The sequence below is a fragment of the Trachinotus anak genome, unplaced genomic scaffold (genome assembly GCF_046630095.1).
Source record: "Trachinotus anak isolate AG129_WGS33_773 ecotype Australia unplaced genomic scaffold, CSIRO_AGI_Tana_v1 ptg000012l, whole genome shotgun sequence".
NCBI classification, from domain to species: domain Eukaryota; kingdom Metazoa; phylum Chordata; class Actinopteri; order Carangiformes; family Carangidae; genus Trachinotus; species Trachinotus anak.
Window position 1 is genome coordinate 25,599,970 of NW_027273863.1, and position 21,087 is coordinate 25,621,056.

Consider the following 21,087-nt stretch of genomic DNA (forward strand, 5'->3'; position numbering starts at 1 on the left):
GGCATCATCAATTAACAATTCCTGCATCAGGGAAGGTCTGCGTGTTTTTTGCAGCACCACTATACCTCATGCTCACTTGGATGCGGCTCCACTGGTGCAGCTGGGAGTTTAGTGCCTTGCTCGAGGGCAACAATTTACAGCTGATTAGCAGCTCAGAGGCAGTAAAACACTCACACACAGTAAAACCAGAGATTAAAAGTGACACTCTCACTGGCTGCTTGGGGCCAAAGGAGGTCAGAGAACAGCAGGAAAGTAATATTCAAGCCTGTTTTATTTCCTTTATATTCATTATTCACTAAAAGTGATGTTTGGTTCTGCTCCACCTGTTGTTATGGGTGCTATGAGGATCATGGTGCAACAAATATACACTATATCAAACATGCAGAGCCTTCACATTCATGATTCAGGCTTTTTGCTGGTACAAGTTCTTTTTTTTCCTTCTTGGATGAGCAGTCAGAAGAAGCCATTTAATGCCCTGCTACGTCTCTATAATGAGCTTTATATCCCTGTTTTGCAACAGTTAAGCAGTATGACCATGAAGCAGAGCTCAAACTCCCATTTTTGACTTTTGCAATGTGAAAAGATGCAATGTTCAACCTCAAAATATCCTGAAAGATGCAAATAATCAGATATAGAGGACGATCAAGCCTCAGTGTGTGTCTTGGGAGGCTCAGTGTATCATTTACTCTATTTTAACAGACAGTAAACCATCAGGTTGTGTTTTAGCTGAGGCACCAGCTAAAGGTCACGGCTGTGGTCTGTGGTGTGTCCTCTCTGGCCTGCACAGCTTCATATGCTGCTGCTGCTCTCATGGAAAAACTACGCAAACCAAATTAGTGTTTTTATTTTTCTTGAAGTCACAAAATTCTGTGGTAAAATTAAGTGTTTTCATCCACTCCAGCCCCCCAGAGCTGGTAGAAAGGTCTGGGGCCAAGTTTGAAAGATAAAGAGGGAAATATAAAATCATCTTTTTTGAAAATTAAAGAAGAGGTGAAACTGCTGAACCCTGGAGGGAAATCTGCTTGTTGCAGTGGGAAAAGCACCAAGAATCAGTGGGATAAGGACAAACAGAGACCACATCTATAGCAGTGATACATCTCTGTGAGGAGAATGGCGGCATTGTGCAGCTCGGGGCCTTCTCCAATGACAATATGACATGTTTGTGTTTACGCCTCGCTGTGCGCGCTGTGGTGTATATTCTTCCCACCGACCGACATCCTGCCAGACAAAAGCCTTTCTGTGCCCCGAACAGGGGGATGGAGGTGCTTCAGACCAGGAGAGGACTGAGGGGAACATGTGAGGTGAGCCTGGCCACAGAGCTGCAGGTTTTTCACATCCGTAGCTACTGTAAACATGAGATGTTCAGGTCAGTTGGTGAAAAATTAAACTTAAACCAGACCTCCGACCTGAACCACCGCACAGGTTGTTTTATTCAACCCTCTGATACAACCCATAGAGTGTCTCCTGAAAGAGTAGGAACTTGGTAGGAACTTGGTTGTCATGGTTACAATAATAATCACACAAAGTGTACCAACGGTGATGTGCCGCTTTGTCACCATGGTTACAAAAATAAATACCAATGACTTGATTAGGTTTAAGAAAATATCTTGGTTTAATAATAACAACGTGGGTACGTTTTTCGAAACGATCATGAGATGTGTCCAAATTCAGGGGCTGCATCCCGCGGAGGACGTGGTCTGCGAAGGTGTGGCCCTCTGTGGCCGTCGAAGGCCGAACCGAAATGAGACGGAGGATTTTCTCTTTACATCACAGGGTGTTCCCACCCCTACTGTTGCATCACAAAGAACGGTTCCTGTCACCTAGCAACCTTGACAACATTTTTTTTTTTTTCACAAAAACTTCTTTTTTTTAACAGTTGTACCGTTACCACCCACCAAACCTCATCCTAACATGGTGTTTGTTGCTCTTTCTTTTATTACGTCACCGAACTTTTCCCTTAGCTCCTGTCATAATCGTCACGGCCACTAGATGTCGCCTAGCAACAAAGCAGAGCTATGGGACATAATAACTTTTTTTTACAGGACAGACTTGGCTTGAATGCACACAAGAAAGCAGGATACTGGCAGAGGTCAAATAAAGTGTCTACATGTACTGTACTAAGATCATTACTGTTAAACCTGTATTTATATGGAGCTACACATTAAAGCCCCTGCCATGCTTCGAGTGTAATAGTGATGTAAGATGCTGCAGTGACGGTGCTTGTGGCTGCAGAGCCGGAAATCAAAGCAATGACAACAATAATGTTAGGAAACTAAGAATTATCATATGTTTTGTTGATAAATGGTCATTAATAATTAAAGAAAAGCCACTGTTCACTTTCTGCTTCCTCCACAACCTCAAACCGCCTTACATTTAAAAAGGAACATGTGGGTCTCATTACCCACAATGCCAATAAAACAGGGCCAAACTGGGCTGTAAACTAACGCCAGCTAATTTCCAGAAAACTGCAGCACTTCTGCTTGGGTCAGCGAGATGAGCCTCACCACCACCACAGCCTGCACCTCTCAGGCTGGGTGTTTTTTTTTACCTGATTCTACTTTAGACTTAGTTTTACAGATTCTCCACACTCCACACAGAGAATAAAATGTCCCCGATATGTGTCTTATTTCTACTGTCTTCTTACATAATTTGCTTTGCTCTGTTGCTCCCATAACAATCACGTACTCAGGATACTTCGATGACCACAAACACAACAGTTCCCACAGAGTCAAACACAGCAATCTCTCCTGTATCCGCTGTCTGCTAAATCGGGGGTCAAATATTTTTTCTACAATGTAAAAATAACTTTTTTTTTTTTTTTTTTAAGTCAGCGGGAAGACAATGTCTCTGTGTGTCTGATTAAACAATAGAGCAATGGCGGATGTGAAAGTCATCCAGCGAAAATCAAAGAGGAAGAGAGGAAGGATGTGAGAGGGGAAAGCAGGGGACAGAGGATGGAGAAAGTAACAGAGTGTGTGTGTGTGTGTGTGTGTGTGTGTGTTGTGGCATGTGGTGCTCAAATCGTTAGAACTGCAGCCAAACTCCCCAAAGGACTTGAAAGTTGATCAAAGTGTTTGACACACTGAGGGGAGAGTGACTGACCAAGGTTGAGACCACAACGGTTTATTCAAAACAGCCAATTAGAGCGCTCCGTATGACCTCTGACAAGAAAGATGTGGACATCCTGACAGGGCATTGGCTGTTGGTGAGTCAGTCGAGTCAGCAAAAGTCAGGAAACTCACACTGAGTTCGATTAAACTTCCAAGACAATAAAAAAAGTTGAAATACAAGGAACTAAGTAAGATCAATTACCTGATCAGGACACACTGGTTCTGAAGCCTCTTCCACAGCGAGCGGTAGCACTCGTTGGCAACAGCAAAGATGTGCGGTGAGATTTCACCGAGGTGGTGTCGACTGTACAGCTCCACAGCCGGCCGGTCGTACAGGCCAGGAAGCGGCTGATAAGGGTTCACTGCCGCCAGGATGGAGCCGATGTACGTCTGTGGAGCAGGAGAGAGAATAAGTATTAGGAATATTATATTGATATATTGATATCTATGTTAATACTGTAATGTTATTCAATTCTGTGCAAGAGCTCGCATGTGTGTTCACCAGCCTACATGCAGATTCATGTAACAGATAGTGTCTACGTTTTGCTTTCACTCGACTCAGACTCAACCTTGATGACACCGACTCTGACTCTGGTAATGGGGACTTGACTCGAACTCTTCCTTGGTGACTCGGACTCAAACGCTGGGTACTCGAGACTCAACTCAGACTCTTCTTGGGTAATTTGGACTTGGACTCAAACACTGGGTACTCGAGCTTGGACTCCTCTTTGGCCACTTGGACTTGGCCTAAAAACACTCGGTACTTGAGACTCAACTCGAACTCTTCTTTGATGGCTCGGACTTGTACTCGAACTCAAACACTAGGGACTTGCGACTCAACTCGCACTCCAATGTATTTAGTGAGTCACAATCATGAGACAAAACTTGTATGAAGGTGGTAAGTTTTATCTTTTAACGACTCTGCTTGAATTAAATGCTTTTGTGAGGTGAAAATTGATATTAACGTCAACAAACATTGCCGAGCATCTCTTTAGTGTAAGTGTAATAACTAATCTCTGAACCTATACATTAAGTTTTCTCATTTAATAAGTAATGAGAGAGAGAGAGCCAGAGAGATAGCAATCAGAGCGAATTACATCTCTGCTGCCTGTCATTGCTCAGGTGGAAGCACAGATGGGCCAAAGGCTACACATAATCCAATTTCCCAGACAAAAGCACAGAGTCATAAAACCCCCATTAGGCTCCCAGGAAGGTGGTCGACTGCAAACATAACACGTGACCTCAGTCATACACTGAACCTCCTTCACCGGTTCCACTCAGCTTGTCAGGAAAAGCTCAGCAACACAACGTTCAGCACATCTGACCTTTTGTTTTTCTTTTCACCACCACCAACCCAAACCACAGATTCTCCAAAACAGCTTCATATTTCAAAGTTCAAAGCAAAACAAAGCAAACTGCTGAAATAGGAGCTTGTGAAGCCAGGAGAAGCTTTGGCAGGGGCTGCAGTGCTGTGGTGGTGACTAATGGATAAATAGGCAGACTTGGAAAAAGGAAGCACATCAGCATGTATCTGTGAGAAAGCAACTACAGATTTCTACCAACGGGTCTGAAAAGTTGTAAAGGTCACAGCAGAATCATCTGGGTTCTCAGAGTCACTCAGGTTGGTGGAGAAAAAAGGTGACGCTGTCAGAAATCCTCATCGTCATCATCAGGAGTGAAGGTTTGAGTAGCTGCAAAGGTTAAAGAAGCATAAAGCTGCTTTTTTTTAAACATCCACTTAAGCATGAAAACAGTGATGCTGTCAAAACCGGTACATTTTAAGAGGTGCAGTAAACAGGGTGAGAGAAGTTTTCCATCTCTCAGACATGTTTATATTCCAAGAAGAAAAAATATTTAATTGGCCGCTCCTTTAAAACAAAGAGGAGAGGAAGAGTAATGAGTAAAAAGTAAAATCAAAAGTAAAAGTAAAAACAGCTGCTGGTGGGAGTGAACCAGAACAGACGACAGATAAACAATGAGCTGCAGGTTCAGCTGGTAAGTTTCTGTACGTTCATCACTATAACTGTCCAAATTCAGGGGTCGTGACCTTTAGACGCTGCATTTGAAGACCAATTGCGACACTGTGGCGCGACTCGGCTGTCCCATTTCGAAGGCTCCTTCAAACACTGCCTTGTTTGAAGAAGCCTTGCTGCTACAACGTTTGGATCCTTTTTGGCGAAACCTATCCCAAGATTCTTTGCGTGCCTGGAATGAAAGCAAACAACAACGACAGAGAGTCTGAGACTTTCAAATGTAGGTATTGGGTTTCAGTTCAGTTCAACAGCCAATGGTACAAATGTTAAAACCAAGGGCCTCGAGTTTTAGTGAAAAAAGTTACTTGCTTTCAAAGTTGCGAGGTGAGACAAGACACGCTTTGAGACGCAAGGGTAAGGGTGGGAACAGCTGATGACACAAAGCTAAAATCCTCTGTAGATCGTTTCATTTCGGTTCAGCCTTCACGGTCAACAACAGCTACGTAGACCACTTCCTCTGAAGGACGTGGCCCCTGAATTGAGACACAGCTAATGTCACATGATTTCACACTAGCACTTGTCTTGTGCATGTACCATTCTCAGACTTGTTGTCTTGAACTTCACCTGGTTCTCACCGGAGTCTTCACACTCATCCTTAAAACTTTAAATATGGACAAAGTTGCCATTGTTTGATCACAGCTCTCTGAATAAGAAAACAATTTTCCCTGTGCAACTTGGACCTAAAGTGAAAATCTCATTTCAGCAGTGCATGGTGTTCCCATAACCACACATTAGGAGCGACTGTTGCCTGGAGGAGGGGGATGAAATGCATTAAGACGAGAGTCTGCAGAGCATCTCCGTCTCCCCTCTGCACCCCCACAGCTCGACTCCCTGCTGCCCTGTTCATCTGCACTGGGCCTCGCTGACCATGAAAACACAAGATGATATCTGAAAGCAAACAGCTCTGTCACTCCTCTGTCAGTCACAGTCTTGTCATACATGTCCAACATTTTTCCTGCTGCTCTGGCTTATTTTACTAAAGCCAGATATTTTTTTACTTGTTGTTTATTATTGTTGTTTTTTTACCTGTAATGCAGTTACTAAAAGTGCTGCTCAAGTTTCTTATATTAGAGTTTTGCCTCAAAGCTAAAATAAGCAGAATAAATTAAAAACAGCAGTCTCCTTTTTTCTTATTACGGAGGTCAGTTAGAGAAAGTTCCCAAAAATACTGTTTATTTTGGATGATGGGGTAGGAAGAGGGAAAAAAAAAAAGGTAAATGACTCTGTTTCACATACTCTGCCATGCCCGAGGTGAAACCATGTTCAGTGCTCTGAAGTGAAGAACTCAAATTACAACCATAATAACAATAATTAGGTTAATGGGCAGACCTACGTACATGACATGGAAAGAATACTAACAATAACAGCACCCTGACAATGGGAGGTTTCAGCTGAGCAGGTTAGTTAGTTGCGGGGGTTGATGAGTATGAGAAACTACTGTATAAATAATATAATGATATGGAAAGTATGTTTTGTTGTCTTACTGATTGTATATTTTCCAGAGACCAGATCTCAGGATCCTAACTCAGTTTTTACTGCTATAAAAACAGGAAAAAATCAATTTCCAAGCAGAGCTGTATTTCAGTCATTAATGAATTGTAAACAGTACTGTGGTATATCCCTCAATACCCTGCTCCATTAGTAGCAGCTTTATTAGTAGTATCAGCCTAGCAGTACTGCAACTCTCCTCTGGCAGGCCTTCCCTTCGTGCACAGTGAGAGCCTTGCAGATGGTCCAGAACGCAGCAACCCATCTGGTCTTCGATCAGCCCAAAACAGCACACGTCGCTCCGCTACTCGTCAACCTCCGCTGGCTACTCATGGCCAACTGAATCAAATTCAGTCACTAATGCTGCCTTCACAGCGACTTCTGGGTCTGCACACAATCATTCAGCCTGATGCTCCTTCTCCTCCACTGTGTTCCTCTAATGAACGTCGTCCGTCATCACCGTCCCTGCACGCAGACAGTGTGAGTCCAGACTGTTCTGGTCTGTGGTTCCCTGATGGTGGAGCCAACCACCAACCGACCCTCTCTGTCTTCAAAACTCCTCTGTTCAGAGAGCACCTCCTCTCCTAACACCTCCAACACCCTAACACGTCTAACCAGCTCTGACTCTGACTTTCAGGTCACTTCTTTACCTGATCTCCTTCACTTATTGAACAGATGTAGAACTTAGTCCTGACACCGAGGTCTCTACTGACCTGAAGTTTTAGTGATGCGCCTCACTTGTGAGCTGCTTCGGATACAAGCATCTGCTACACGTGTAAATGTAAATGTATTGAGTGTATATTACACATAAGTCTGTATAAACATATACAGGCCCTGCACACTGTTTGAGTATATTTACTGTAGCTTACACCTCTGAATTATCTGTCTGTCTGTTACGTCCTGGACCAACATCCGGGTTAAACAAGACAAACACCAAATTACAGATGGAGGACAAGTTGCTGATGAGGAGGTTTGCTCAGTGGACTCCGCTCCCGCACAAACATCCTTATCACCTGCCCCGTGCTGCTCATTAAACCCCTTACACTAATCTCCCTCCTCACCATTCAAGAAGCCTACTGACTGACTGACCTACATTCAGCCCGGATGCAAATACATTTGAATGCCAGTTGAGGTGACAGTATTTACATGACAAGGCCTGGCTCCAGACTATCCTGCCTGTGCAAATCACCTCAGAGTAGGGAGGGGGAGGGGTGTGTTGTTATAGTAATGTACAGTGGATCATAAAACACCACGTGTGTTGTCTCTCAGACAGAGCCGAGGTGTAAACACAGCGTGGCTCAGGTGAAGGAGTCAGTTCACAGGCATGATGGCAGACATGTCTGCCCCCCCCAAGGCAGTGTAAACTGTTTACAGTCGGACTGATCTCTGGCTCCGAGGCTCACGCGCATCACTCAGCTCGTCGTGTAAACGTCGTCCCTGATGCTTATGTAGTGTCATGTAATGTTTGGGATTTTTACTTGAGTCCTTGTGTACAGTACGGGGAGAAAGTCGACTGAAACCTTTTACACCTTGTGATAGCTGTAAGGGGTTATTCTGCATGTACATCACCTCAGTGTCTAACTCTGCAGCTGCCCTCTGGAAACACCATTTCCTTAAGGTCTCTGGTGTATACACTGCCATGCTTTGTTGAAACTCGTGACAATGACCGATAGAACTAAACTAGAGTTTAATCTATTGATGTAGTGACACTGAAAGTCCATTGTATTTTTTTCATCGTTGTTTTACTGGCATTTGTTGTGTTTAACAGCAGACTGGAAACATAATTGCAGCACATATAGGCTATAATCAATGTGGTAACAGATATCTGTACTTCTTTGTTGTGCAATTCCTTTAATTAATTGATCATTTAAACAACCATTAGCTGCAGGCCCCAAAAACAATAAAAGTATCATTTGTCCTGAACGTGAACTGTGGAAAGACTTGTTTCCATACCTGAGGTGTCTGCAGAGTTAAACAGGAGGGTTTTACATTAAAACATTAGAAGTGAGGTTAAATTATTCAATCAAGAAATTAGTTAAATGTCCCGTATTGTATAAAGTGAAACTTAAAATAAGGCATTAAGACTTCTGTAACTTTGTGATGTCACAACAAAGAAGTCACTGCTCTCAGCCATGTCCCAAACCCTGCCCACCTAGACCCACCATCCAAACTTGCAGGATTTGGTTTCTCTGAGTGAAATCTACTATATTTTTTCATTAAATTACTCAGAAAACAGTCAGCCAATCACAGGCTGACTGACCTGTTGTTACTAGAGCTCCAGAGAGAAGCCTGAGAGAGGAGATGTAAAATTACACTGAGATGGTTTTTGCTTCTTAAAACCACAAAAATATCTTCTGATGGAGATCAGCACTTCAGATAAAACACAGGAGAAGTGTAAAATATGGAGCTTTAAGTTGAAAAAATAATCGTATCCAAAAGAACGTTTACCAACATTTTCAAAAGAGACCATAGTGAATCTGTAACACCTGAGCTGCTCCTCTGAACCAGCTTCCCAAGAAAAACATCAGGAGAGTAGAGTCACGTTTGCTCTGCCAGTCCAGGGGGGAGAAGTTCACACGAGACGATGAGTCTCAGAGAGTTAAAAAACAAAAAAGCCTTTGGGTAAAGTCATGCCAGCCCTTAACTCGATGAATTACAACCATTTGGACTCAATTAGATCTCCCCGTTGCTGCGACCTGGTAACAGTTTCCACGGCAGCACCTTGGCTGAGAGCTAATTGGCTGTGACTCTCATCAGAAGCCCCCCCCCCCCCCCCCCCCACCCCCCACCCACATTGGCTGATGTGATTAACTGTGGCCCCTCATTATCCATATGTGGTGTCAAATACTCTGCATTTCACTGCCATACCATAGAGCTGACGCAAGAAATGTGATATTCACATGTACAGCGTTTGTTTGAACCTGTGGGAGTCGGGACAGGGGACGTTTTACAGGTTTCCTTCAGTCTGGACTTTTAGAGACTGATACAGATGTTCTGTATTAAAGCCACCGACAGCAAATTTGTTATTTTTACTGTGATGTAGCATCATTTTGATGTTATTTGTGAGAAAACCAAGAGTCAATTTTCTGAGAGTAACAATAACTAGACTGGGTAAAAACCTAGACTGTGCATGGGCCTGCAAAATTTAGAAGGATATTCTGCTCAGTATCTGATAAATTTCGAATGAGTTGCATTGTTCATCCCAGGGCTGTACCCAACTCAATATTTCATCAACAGAATTGGACAATTCATCCCTTTTCCTTACTGAGACATTAAGTGGGTATTTTGGTCATACCGCAGTATCCCTCCTGATGGGTGCCTGACAGCGCTGTTAACCAAGCATAACGGCCGACAAATGGTGTAACTGACTGACTGACTCACAAAGTCAGTCAGTCACGAACATTTGTGTTTAAGGGGCTGGCCCCACTTTTGCTGTCCGGCCAAAAGTAAAGGTTATAAAAGGTAGATTTGAAAGTTAAAGGTTGGAGTTAAACATTATCATTTCATTAAAGAAAAGAACATTTTGTTGACCCTTGTCAACAAACTGCTCAAACAGCAGCAGACACTAGCTGATGAAAAAAGTGGAATATTTAGCAGCTACACAGCCAGATATTCTCCTCAGGAGGCGGTGAAGACCAAAAACAGAGCTAAAACAGAGTGGAAATTTTGTCGGGCAGCCAGAAAAACTACTCAAAATGAATGCCTTGCTAGCACTTTTATTAGTAATTTTGTACTTTTGTATGGTATAAGATGTTCCACTGGCCTTATGTGGCCAAGAAAAAAGATGAATGCAGCTTTAAAAACAACAATAAACCAAAAAATATTATAAGCTTTTTAGTTTCATCTCACAATGTCAAACAAAAGGATTCTTTCCTAATTAGTTTCCTTCTTGACAGAACAATGTGTTTAGTCTTGTGGAGCTTCTGAAACCACTGCTGAAGAATAATCCACTTCTCCTCTGTCCATCTGCAGTATGTTCCAATAGAATGGTTTTGCCAGAAAATGACAACATAGTGCTTCTGTTTTACAATACTCCCCTTTGCAAACCTCTGAGGCAGAGCAGTGTGTTTCACCACTCTTTGGTCTAATATGATGGTGCAAAACACATACTTCAATATATTCTCAAGATGAAAACTTATCACTAGTAGCAAGTTGATGAAAGTTATTGCTGAAGAAACTCCACATTTTTTACTCTACAGGGGGTGGGTGTAAAGTGCAGTCACTTTAATTTTCAATGCTGCATATCTCACTGTGTATTCAACAGATGACAGCCACCGACAAAAGGCAGATATATGTGTGAATCTTTTGTTTGATGACAGCTTGCAGAGCTTGAAGACGCAGCGACTTACATGTTTACAGAGAGGCGTCAGTCGCTGTTGATGGTGTAACTGTAGAGCAGAAGGAGGCATGCAGGCAGGAAGACCCGTCCAAAAAAATGAGATCTCTCTGAGACCGAGCCAGATAAATGCACTAGCAGGGAAATGAAGACCAGATGGAGAAAAAAAAGAAAAATACTGGAGGATCAGAAGCAAAGCGCTGGCCAACCTGCCTGACTGACGGCAGGAAATGTAAGAGAGAGGGGGAGTGAGGAGGGAACATGCAGCAGTCACTGACTTACCGTGTCACCAAGACAAATTCCTGCACATTTGTTATACTTGGCGACTAAAGCAATTCTGATCCACTGTTTATGTTTAATATAACCACTGACAGATAGAAACCCCACATCTGCAAAAGTCAGGTTGTTCAGGAGAAGAGAATGTGTATTTTCCCCGGGATGCCCATTTATTTTTAAAATGATGCAATGGCAGTTTTGACAAGTTTCCTGGGGACATGAAACCTCAACGTGTCATAAATTGTGGAAGGTTTTGCTTCACCTAAGGAAATAAATTGAAAAATATTAAAGTGCTGTTTTTGTTTCCTGACTGGAGGAGTTATCTTACAGATGGGGAAAAACGGGCCTGACTGAGAATATAATATTGGAGTGGTGATGTCGTTATGTAGCACCAAAGCTACAGCAGTAGATAGGCTCACCTGTCACTTTCCTTGTTGTTTAATATTATGAAACTATCTGTAAGTTTTGTTGTTGGTACATAGCCAGCGTTGGCATTAACAGCTGTTTACTTACCAGTCACATACATCCTCTGAGCAGTGCTACTTCTTCAGGGCAGCACAGATGCTACATTTACTCAGTATCGGAAAGTGATCAGGGCTAGTTTTTTAGCATGCTAGCTTCAATACAAGAAAAGAAGTGATAGAAATAGAAGCAAAACAAGTCAGTTGCTTTCAACCACTGGAGACAGCTTTTGGCGAATAAAACAAAGTTTGATTCTGAACTTGTTTCTTCTAGACTGATCAGTTAACAGTTGATCAATGTGTTTAGTTAATGCTAACGTTGGCTATGTAGCAATAGCAAAACTTACAAATAAACCCTTTAAAGTTTTAGGTTCTATGTGCAGCAATTTGCGATTAGTGCAGTCCATTCATATTAAAATGTCCCAGGTAAGACTTCTTAAGGTAAGCAAATTTGACTCAACAATGTATTTTCATGTCAAATAAACAGCTGATGCACTCTGCTCTGTTTGCCACCATGTTCACATAAGGTCAGAAAACCCCGTCTGGAGTTGGGCCCATTTCAGTCTCTGTTTTCTGCATCTGAGATTTTGAACGTTTGAGCATCATCACTTTCCCATCCACAAGACTGAATTACTAGTTGTGTAAAGCCCTGTGTTGTTTGTGTAGAAATGATTTGGTACTGTTTGATTGGCTAGTAGGTGTAGGTGGCTTCTACATTTTTACCCAGTCTTGAAGCCCTGCCTTGTAAAGCGACACTGCGATATATGCTATTATGACAAATATCGCTATGGTGATATTTAATGTTTCCACTATGGCGAGAAATATCTGCATATTAGATATTATCGATATTATTGATTCTCAATATTATTGAATATTAGCTCAAGTCTGCTTAATACCTGTCTTATCTCAGGTGATAATTTTGTAACATACTGCATATCCTTAAAAAATGTGGGTTTCTGGGATTTACTGAGCTAAATGGGTTGTCGTGTTAGGGGACTGATTCCTGCTCAGAGGAGCACAAACCTTAAAAAGCTTCAGACTGTAAGGGTTCCTTTAAGGCTTCATGTTCCTACTACATACAGTGTAAAGGTAACACTGGGGTTGGACGAACTAGCAAATAAACAAACAGCCTGTAAAAGTGCCTGTAAAAGATGGAAATAGTGGTTTGATTTAAGATTATTTTGTCAAAAATCACGGATTAATGACAGTTGAAAACCGTAAAAGTCACAGATTTGAAACTGCAAACAAAAACCTAATCAGCTGAGCCAGAGCGATCTGTCCGCCAGATTCCAGACAAATCTGTTTCTCTGTCTGCAGGACCATTTAACAGATAACAGATGGGTCAATCACGTCTGCCAAAATTTAATTAGCAAGACATGCTAAAAATGATGCAAACCACACATGCTATAATGAGTTTGTCACAATCCACAAATACAATGATTTTTCAACAAAAAAAAGATCTACATTCAACCGACTGGACAGTGTCCACCTGTGCTTCCCCAGGAAGTGACATGAGCACAGAGTATTTGTACACATCGCCTGAAGGAAATGATGTCAGGAGAGTGTGTGGCGAAGCGCGACTCTTTGTTGGCTGGAATGCGGTTTCTCCACATCTGACTGTGATCAGGACTCAGGAGCTAAACATCAGCCTCAGCTAAAAGCTCAGGGATGTAAATGTGTCTTCAACACACACACACACACACACACACACACACACACACACAGAGTCTACTTTTAAATAATAAGGATGAATGTACGGTTTGTGTTTCCAAACTGTGTCCAAAGGAATGTGTGCGTGTGGTCTGTAAATGTATCTAAGTGTGCGTGTGTGGTTGTTTATGTATGAAGAGACAGATTAGGACTTTAATGCCAAAACCAGATATTTACTGTGGGATAAAAAGTGACATGTAATCTAAGAGAATGACGGTAATATTTCATACAGACGGTGAGGTTACTGCCTGCTTTTACGACTGTATGAAAAGAAATCTTTCAGAGGTTGCGTCATCTGTTGTTTTTCAAATACTGGGACATGAATTTGGGGCAAAAAGCAGGATTTTACAACATCAGTCCACTTATCTATTGTTATCTACCTGCAGTTTGGTCCTTACCTGCTTTGCTCAAGGCTGTTCTGACTAAAGCAAAGGATCAAATGAGGTGATCAGGAGGTTAATCATTCACAGCCCTATATTTGGCCTAGTGTCTGAACAGTCGACCCTCTCGTCAGCGAGGAGTTCCTCTACATTCCAGGCCTCTGCCGCCTACACTCATCCTCACAGTTGTGAGTCGAGAGCTTGTGAAAGCAGAGCAGCAGCTGGCTGTTGCAGTCTGTCAGCGGCCCGGCAGCAGAGATGGCGACATGTGAAAAGAACAAGGCTGATTCTGGTCTGTGCTGAGACTGACTGAGCTGTGTGTTTCATCATGCACCAAGTGTTTCATCAGAACTGGAAGGAGGAAGAACAGTGATTTAGAAGTTGATTCTCTGATATCCTGCATGAAGCACCAAGCAGCTTTTATTTATCTGACTATGTCTTTTAATCTGTGGTTTGTTACCTTAATTGTTTACCCAACAAGTCCTTAAAGGTCCCATCCAGTCTAAAGGTAGATGTCCATGTGTTTGTGATTATAAAGCAGGTCTAGGTTCTATATTAATACTGTGAAAGTATCAAAGCCTCAGTCCACAGAGAAATGCACACAGCCTGTATTCAGAAACTGAGCCTTAAAACCAGCCATCAGGACTTCTGGAACTTTGTGATGTCACAACAAAGCAGTCACTGCTCTCAGCCATGCTCTAAGCCCCGCCCACCTGGACCCACCATCCAACCTGACAGGATTTGGTTTCTGTCAGTGTTTACCTGAAATCTGCTATATTTTTATTGGATCACTCTGAAAATCAGAGGAGCGACCCGGAGCCTCTCTTTCAGACCTGTTAATGTTCATTAGTCTCATATTTGACGAAAAAAAAATATCACAGCTGTATCTTAGTTCTATCTGATTTTTACATTGTATGTGGGAAACTACAGGATACTATATAAGCTAAACCTCTCTAACTTGATTTTTTATCTCTTCCTCATCTGCTGTTTCATCTTCACAGCCACCTGTGGTTCAGTGTGTGTGTGTGTGTGTGTGTGTGTGTGTGTGTGTGTGTGTGTGTGTGTGTGTGTGTGTGTGTGTGTGTATGTGTGTGTATGTTGAGGTAATTCATCAATATAATTGTTCTAACAAATTCACCCTACGGCCTCACAAAAGGGTCAAACTGTCCACTGAAGAACAAGCAGCAGACTGAAAACACATAGATCAGGCTTGGTGACGGCTGACCCTCACATGTGCTGCTCGATTCTGCACGGTCCAGGCAAGTCCCACCGGGGACGACGTTAACATGTCTCAGGGCAACTGTGTCTCCTGGAGGCTGCGATTTGTCTGAAATGTAACCACTGGCTGGATTATGTTCAGGAGCAACATAGTCTTATTTGTTAATGAGTTGCCAGGAGGTGGTTAGTGTAAAAGTGCACAACTATCACAGCAGAGAGCGGGGCTCACGTCCAGAGTCCCATCTGTGGTTTGGCTTAAATAAACACAGTGCATCTGAAGTCATTATGGCAGATTCAGTCATCATTTTGTCCCTCTGAAGTCATTTTATTTCTCTCAGTATCCACTTTGAGTCACTTTGGTTGTTTGAGTGACTTTCCAACATGAAATGTTCACTTTTATTAACAGTTGCTCTGGCCCTGGGGCCCTGGGGCCCTTCAGCCTGTCCCCAGAAGGCCTTTTTACTAATCAATCCATGGTTACATGGTGGGCTGTAATGTGAGAGTATGGTAGTAAACTGTGTCTCACCAAAGTTTAGAAAACCCTGCACTGCTGGAAAAGAAACATGCACCAAGTTTTCCTCTTTGTGTTCAATATGTGATGAAAACTACAAGCAACAGTTCACACTGGACAACACACATCAGTCACGACGGTTTCAGGCTTCATGCACCAACAGATTTCACTGTGCTCCGTCTGGTAATTTAACAGTCACATTTAAAAATATCATCTGGTGAACAGCACTTGTGCAAATAATGAAAACAGTCTCTGAAATTAACCGAAACGTAATGTAAACAGAGACAGGATACGTAGAGAAAGAATTTCCTGCCTTTAGATATGAGGTTATTCTGTAGGTTCCTCTATAAAATATGGCAAACGCAAAGTCCCAGGTTCTTGATTGGACCGACCCCCTGCTTAGACAAGAGAGAGAGGAGCAGAGGTGTTGACACTGGAATGTCCTGTGTGCGTGTGTGTGTGTGTGGAGATGTGGGGGAGTTCACTGAAAAAATATTGATGGGGGGGCAGATTAAAGAAAAACAGCGTGTGATAGAAAAATGAGAGCGTGTGCATATAAGTGTGTGTTTATGAAAGAGAACAGTGGTGGGGTACAGAACAAGTCAGATTCCTGAGAAAGAGAGACAGTTTGTGTGTGTGTGTGTGTGTGTGTGTGTGTGTGTGTGTGTGTGTGTGTGTGTGTGTGTGTGTGTGTGTGTGTGTGTGCACGCTTAAACTGGAATCTGCAGAGGAGACGAGTGAGGCCACCAGTCGACAGCACAGCTGGTTACAATCACAGGAGCTAAAGACTGCGTGCACACACACACACACACACACACACACACACACACACACACACACACACACACACACACACACACACAGACACAGACACACAAACCAGTGTGGTAGCCTCCGGGCTAAATTCCCAGTTCAGCTATGTAATGCCAACACTACAGTAGCGCTGAGGCTAGCTAGCCTCACAGTTTGGCGAAAACTAAAATATTTTCCCAATAAAACAACCAGAAACCGAACTAAACACTTCAGGAGACCAACGTTCTTCAAGCTGAGTTCATGTCCTCAAAAATGTTGACTATGAAAACTAGAAACAAAATATAAGAAACTTCTGATTTTTGCAGGGATCGAGTGTGTGAATTAAAACCTTAAATTCAGTTGCAGCTTTACTGGAAAATAAAATTTGAAGTATGAAATCATTCTCAGGGACACAGTTATAATGATGCTGATGTGAGACACTCTCAGTCCACATTCAGAAATAAACAGAACAAACCAGCCCGTACACTCATGTGGGTCCCACTCAAAGCACTAAGTTTAACTGTAGAGTAAATCCTGAGAAAATCTTTATTACACTGTTAACGTCAAATTAAAAAATGAGATGAGATGAAAAGTTGAATTTCAGCAACAGAGTTAACTCATTAATTCTCCCCATTTTATTCCCTCAGAAGTCAGCAGGGGTGCTTTAAGACAGTCAGGGGCCTCTGACAGGTTGTGACACTGGGCCCCTCGCTCTAATGCATCTGACTTCATGCATTCATGCACACTTCACCTTCCTCTGCCCTTCTCACTGCAGGGACTTTTCCAAGAACTGAAGGAAGTTCTCACCTGTGTTTTGCCTGCAGAGTCACTGTTATTTACCGTTTCATCTGAGTCGAGCTGCGTGAGTCTTTGCAGGTATTAACCTCCACCTTCTTATTACAGGCGGAGGATGAACACTCTCAGCTCAGTATCATCCAAAAGCAAAACACCCTGACTGAATGTCACTCTGGGTGTTTCACTGCCTGGATTAACTCATGTCCTAGAGGGCACTGACTTTCATGGGACAGGACACTGAAGCCGGAACAGTTTTCTGGAAGGTCTCAGAAGTAAACACTCATGTCAAAAGTCAGGACAGATCTCTGGTAGGAATGTGGAAGCCATGATGTGTATGAGCAGCCAAAAAGATATATATATATATATATACATATATACACTGAGCAGCAAAGTGACAAAATCCAGACACTGGAACCTTCCAGTGCTTCATCAGCAGTTGCTGCATTTGGCATTTAATCACCGATTTATATGATGTCTGCTGCGTTCATTACAGGTTATTCTGTCTTCAGATGTGTTTTAAGTAAAAAAAAAAAAATCTGAATTTATCTAAACTTCTTTTTCTACGTGTGGTGTAAGAGTTTACATGAGGTAACAGCACTGTTTCTGCTTGGTGTAAGGACAAAAATCAACTTTAAAAGTCCACTCATAAAATTATGAAAATAATAATTTACCTGCTATGAGTAGCAGAGCATAACAGAGCAGCGAGTCTCCAAAAGTTTCAATGGCAAACATAAAATGAACCTGGTTATTTTTTGGAGACTAATTTAATTTTTGGACCTGAGATTATTTAAAATACAAGTTTAACAGGTTTAACATTTGTGTTATGTTTCAGAGTTTGTTGTTGGCTCTTTGGCTCCGGCAGTGTGTTTACAGCCCTTCCCTGTTGGTCTGCCATGACCCACTTCACCAAAACCTCTTCTCTAATTTCCCCCTCTGCAGTTTCTGGCCCAAAAAGAAGAAAAAGGAAAAAAAAAAAAAAAAAAACAGTCAGGGTGGAGATTGGGTGGCTGTGATGAATTGATTGGATAATTTCGACCATACGGGAGCATTCAGTTGTGATTAAAGTAATGAGATGGCATTTGTCAAAGGTTACTGTGGCTAATGCGTGCAGAAAGCACAAGGCTGCCTTTGTCGCCGGCTTGTTTTGCTGGAGAAAGTGCTGGGTCAGGTTTGTTCATTAGTCCATAAGTAGAAAGTGAGACAGTAATGGTTGTGGGCCATTTGTCCTACATACTCCTTTGTTTTCCACACCCAACAGAAACCAGAGTTTTGTTGTCTCCTTTACTGAGGGCAGCAGGAACAGAGCCGCTTTGTTTGCTAATTAGCTCGCTGTGTAAAGCAGGACAGTGTGGAATTAATCACGGCTACATTGTTAGCACAGCAGTACTGTATGAGGACAGGATGGGTCACCTCTGCTAACGTCACCACTACTACTCTCCTGTTAGCACTTTCACTACTGCTGCTGTTGCTCTGACCACTACTGCTGCTAACCCTCCCCCTTAAAGCTTAAACAAGCTAACTGTAAGTTCTACTTTTGCTACATAGCTAACATTAGCATTAACAGCTGTTCTCTTACCAGTCTTGCCGAGAGCTTCAGCCATCTTTGCGTTTATAAGACAAGATGTTACAATACAGCAAACCGGGCGCTACAGTGACTCGGTATTGGAATGTGACGAGATTGGCTAGGGCTAGCTGGTTAGCATGCTAACCAGTGGAAGAGAAGAAGTGATAGAAATAAAAGCAAATTGAAAGGAATGAAGCTTGATGCTGAACTCGCAATGTTTCTTCTCGACTAATGAGTAAACAGCTGTTAATGCTAATGTTGGCTAATTAGCTATAGCAAAACTTACAAAGATGATAAATTAATTAATCAATTGGTCAATTGACCAAAAATTCACTGACAACTATTTTGATAATCAAATGTAATTTTTTAAGGTAAGAGGCCAAATATTTTTTTGTTTGCTGTTAAGAGCATTGGTCATTGATTTATTTTCAAGTGACAGTCCCCTCTAGTGGCCATAGAGGTTATGACTCTATAAGAACATCAGGTGATGCTATTATAGGATATTATTATTATGGGGCAGGTCAGACAGACGGGACTAAGGTGTGGGGTGTTGTTTCTTTTTTGTAATTGTTACTTTCTTTTAGTTTCTTTAACATGTGCTTATTCCATAATCTTAACCTAGCAGTTATTACTGTAACAATAAAGGTCCCATAACTTACACAAAGCAGTCATTTTACCCCAAACCCTGATATTTCCCGAAACCTAAGAAACTCTTGTTAAGTATAGCGTATAATCATATTTTTGGAAGCCATAAATAATTTGTTCTGATGTTTATCTGGACTTGTTGTGCTGGTGTCTGGTGTGATTCATGAGTCTATTAGTGCTGTAATAAAACCCCAGCAGAACTTTAGAGGTTAAATGTTAACAACATAACTTTAAATGACAGGTTGTTCGAACAGTAGTCCAGACTTAGAAAACCTCAGACTTACATTTTCTACATTTTACTTTTTTTTCCTCTGACCTTTTAGAGTTTAACTCTAAAGGGTCAAAGGTCAGAAGACACAGTAGAGGGAACAAATATTACCAAATATATATCATGTTAAACTTAAGTATAAAACAATTTTTTTCTTACATATTGTCTGTTTTGAGATTCACTGTGGTTGTTTTTTTGTTTTTCTGCTCCAAACCTAACATGCTCTTAACTGCTCTGTCTCTCAGCTTGGATGATACGGTCGCTAGCCGAGCCGAGCCAGGACCCATTAGCTCCCGCCAAAACTCCCACTGAGGAATACCAGCCTCTAAAATGAGCGTCAAACCAAACAAACCCAAACTCTAATCATCCTCCCTCTCACTTGGCAAACGTGTTGCTCTTGGCTGCTAGACAAGGAGCTCCGTTCAGCGCCGTCCAGGTTCCAACAACCTGGACTCGGAGAGACTGAGAATCTCTCTGCTTGTTTGGATTTTACCACCTGTGCTTTTCATCGCCTGCTCGACACTGGAGTCGAGGAAACATCAGAAGCAAGCTGTGCTCCAACAAAACTTTCAACGCTTCAAAAACATGGTGAGAGTCTCTGCAAAGAAACACTTCTTTGATTTGTTTTCTCCAATTGGAATAATTTACTTTACAAGAACAGGGCTACATTTATCTTAAATGCTAATAGTTGCTGTCACAGTGCGGTATTTTGCAGTGTTTAACAGTCATTTTTCTATGTACCTCTGAAACTTTACACACCTGGAAACTATTTAGAATTAAACCAGCTGCATAAATATGCTGTTAATTTGGTGTAATTAAGGAAGTTCTGTAAGAATTAGTCTGGTTTGGGGAGAAAAGTGACACTTGCACAGCGTGATTCAGCAAAAAAGTATAAAATCCCTTGAACTGTAACAGTTAAGATCAGGCAACAGCTTCTGAAGCCTCACTTTTAGCTCCGGATGAGAGAAATGTGATTCCCCGTCTGGTGAAGAATAGCAGCATCTAAAATGACTGTTGGCGTAGCTCATGGCTCGACCGCAACAAGAGCTCAAAATAGAGAAGTACTTTTATTCTATTTTTTTTTATGTGGATGGAGTCTTTTTCTGTTTCAGTAAGGACTCAGGCAAAAGCAGAAGCTTAAGACCCATTTCAAAGTGCCAGAGATCTTAGCCAGCTCTGAAAACTCGACAATGACCTGAAGCAGAAATCTTCAGAAAGAGTTTCAAAGTCCCTGAGTTCAGACTTTGAATATTTCACTGAACGGTAACTTCCAGAAGGGCATTTACAGACAAGACCTCCCAAATGTACATGTACAGTGTTCTTTATGTTCTAGTTACATCACGTAGTGTTGCATCAACTGACTGTTGCCAACGCTGTACACATCAGCTGCCAGCAGGTCGATCTGGAGATGAAACTGTGGAGCAAATGTGATGCAGTTTTATACCTTTTTAGGTCTTTGACGTGTGTTGACGGTGGGAAACAGGACAGTGCTGATATGTG

At 42.1% G+C, this 21,087-nt stretch overlaps 1 protein-coding gene across 1 annotated transcript in view; it reads right to left on the reverse strand.

Moving 5' to 3' along the window:
• myo10 (myosin X) overlaps positions 1-21,087 on the reverse strand; it is a 120,418-nt gene that overhangs the window by 53,948 nt on the left and 45,383 nt on the right. Inside the window, exon 4 of the mRNA XM_071492690.1 lies at positions 3,313-3,500. Within this exon, the coding sequence (XP_071348791.1) occupies positions 3,313-3,500 (188 nt within the window). The remainder of the gene's footprint in view (positions 1-3,312; positions 3,501-21,087) is intronic.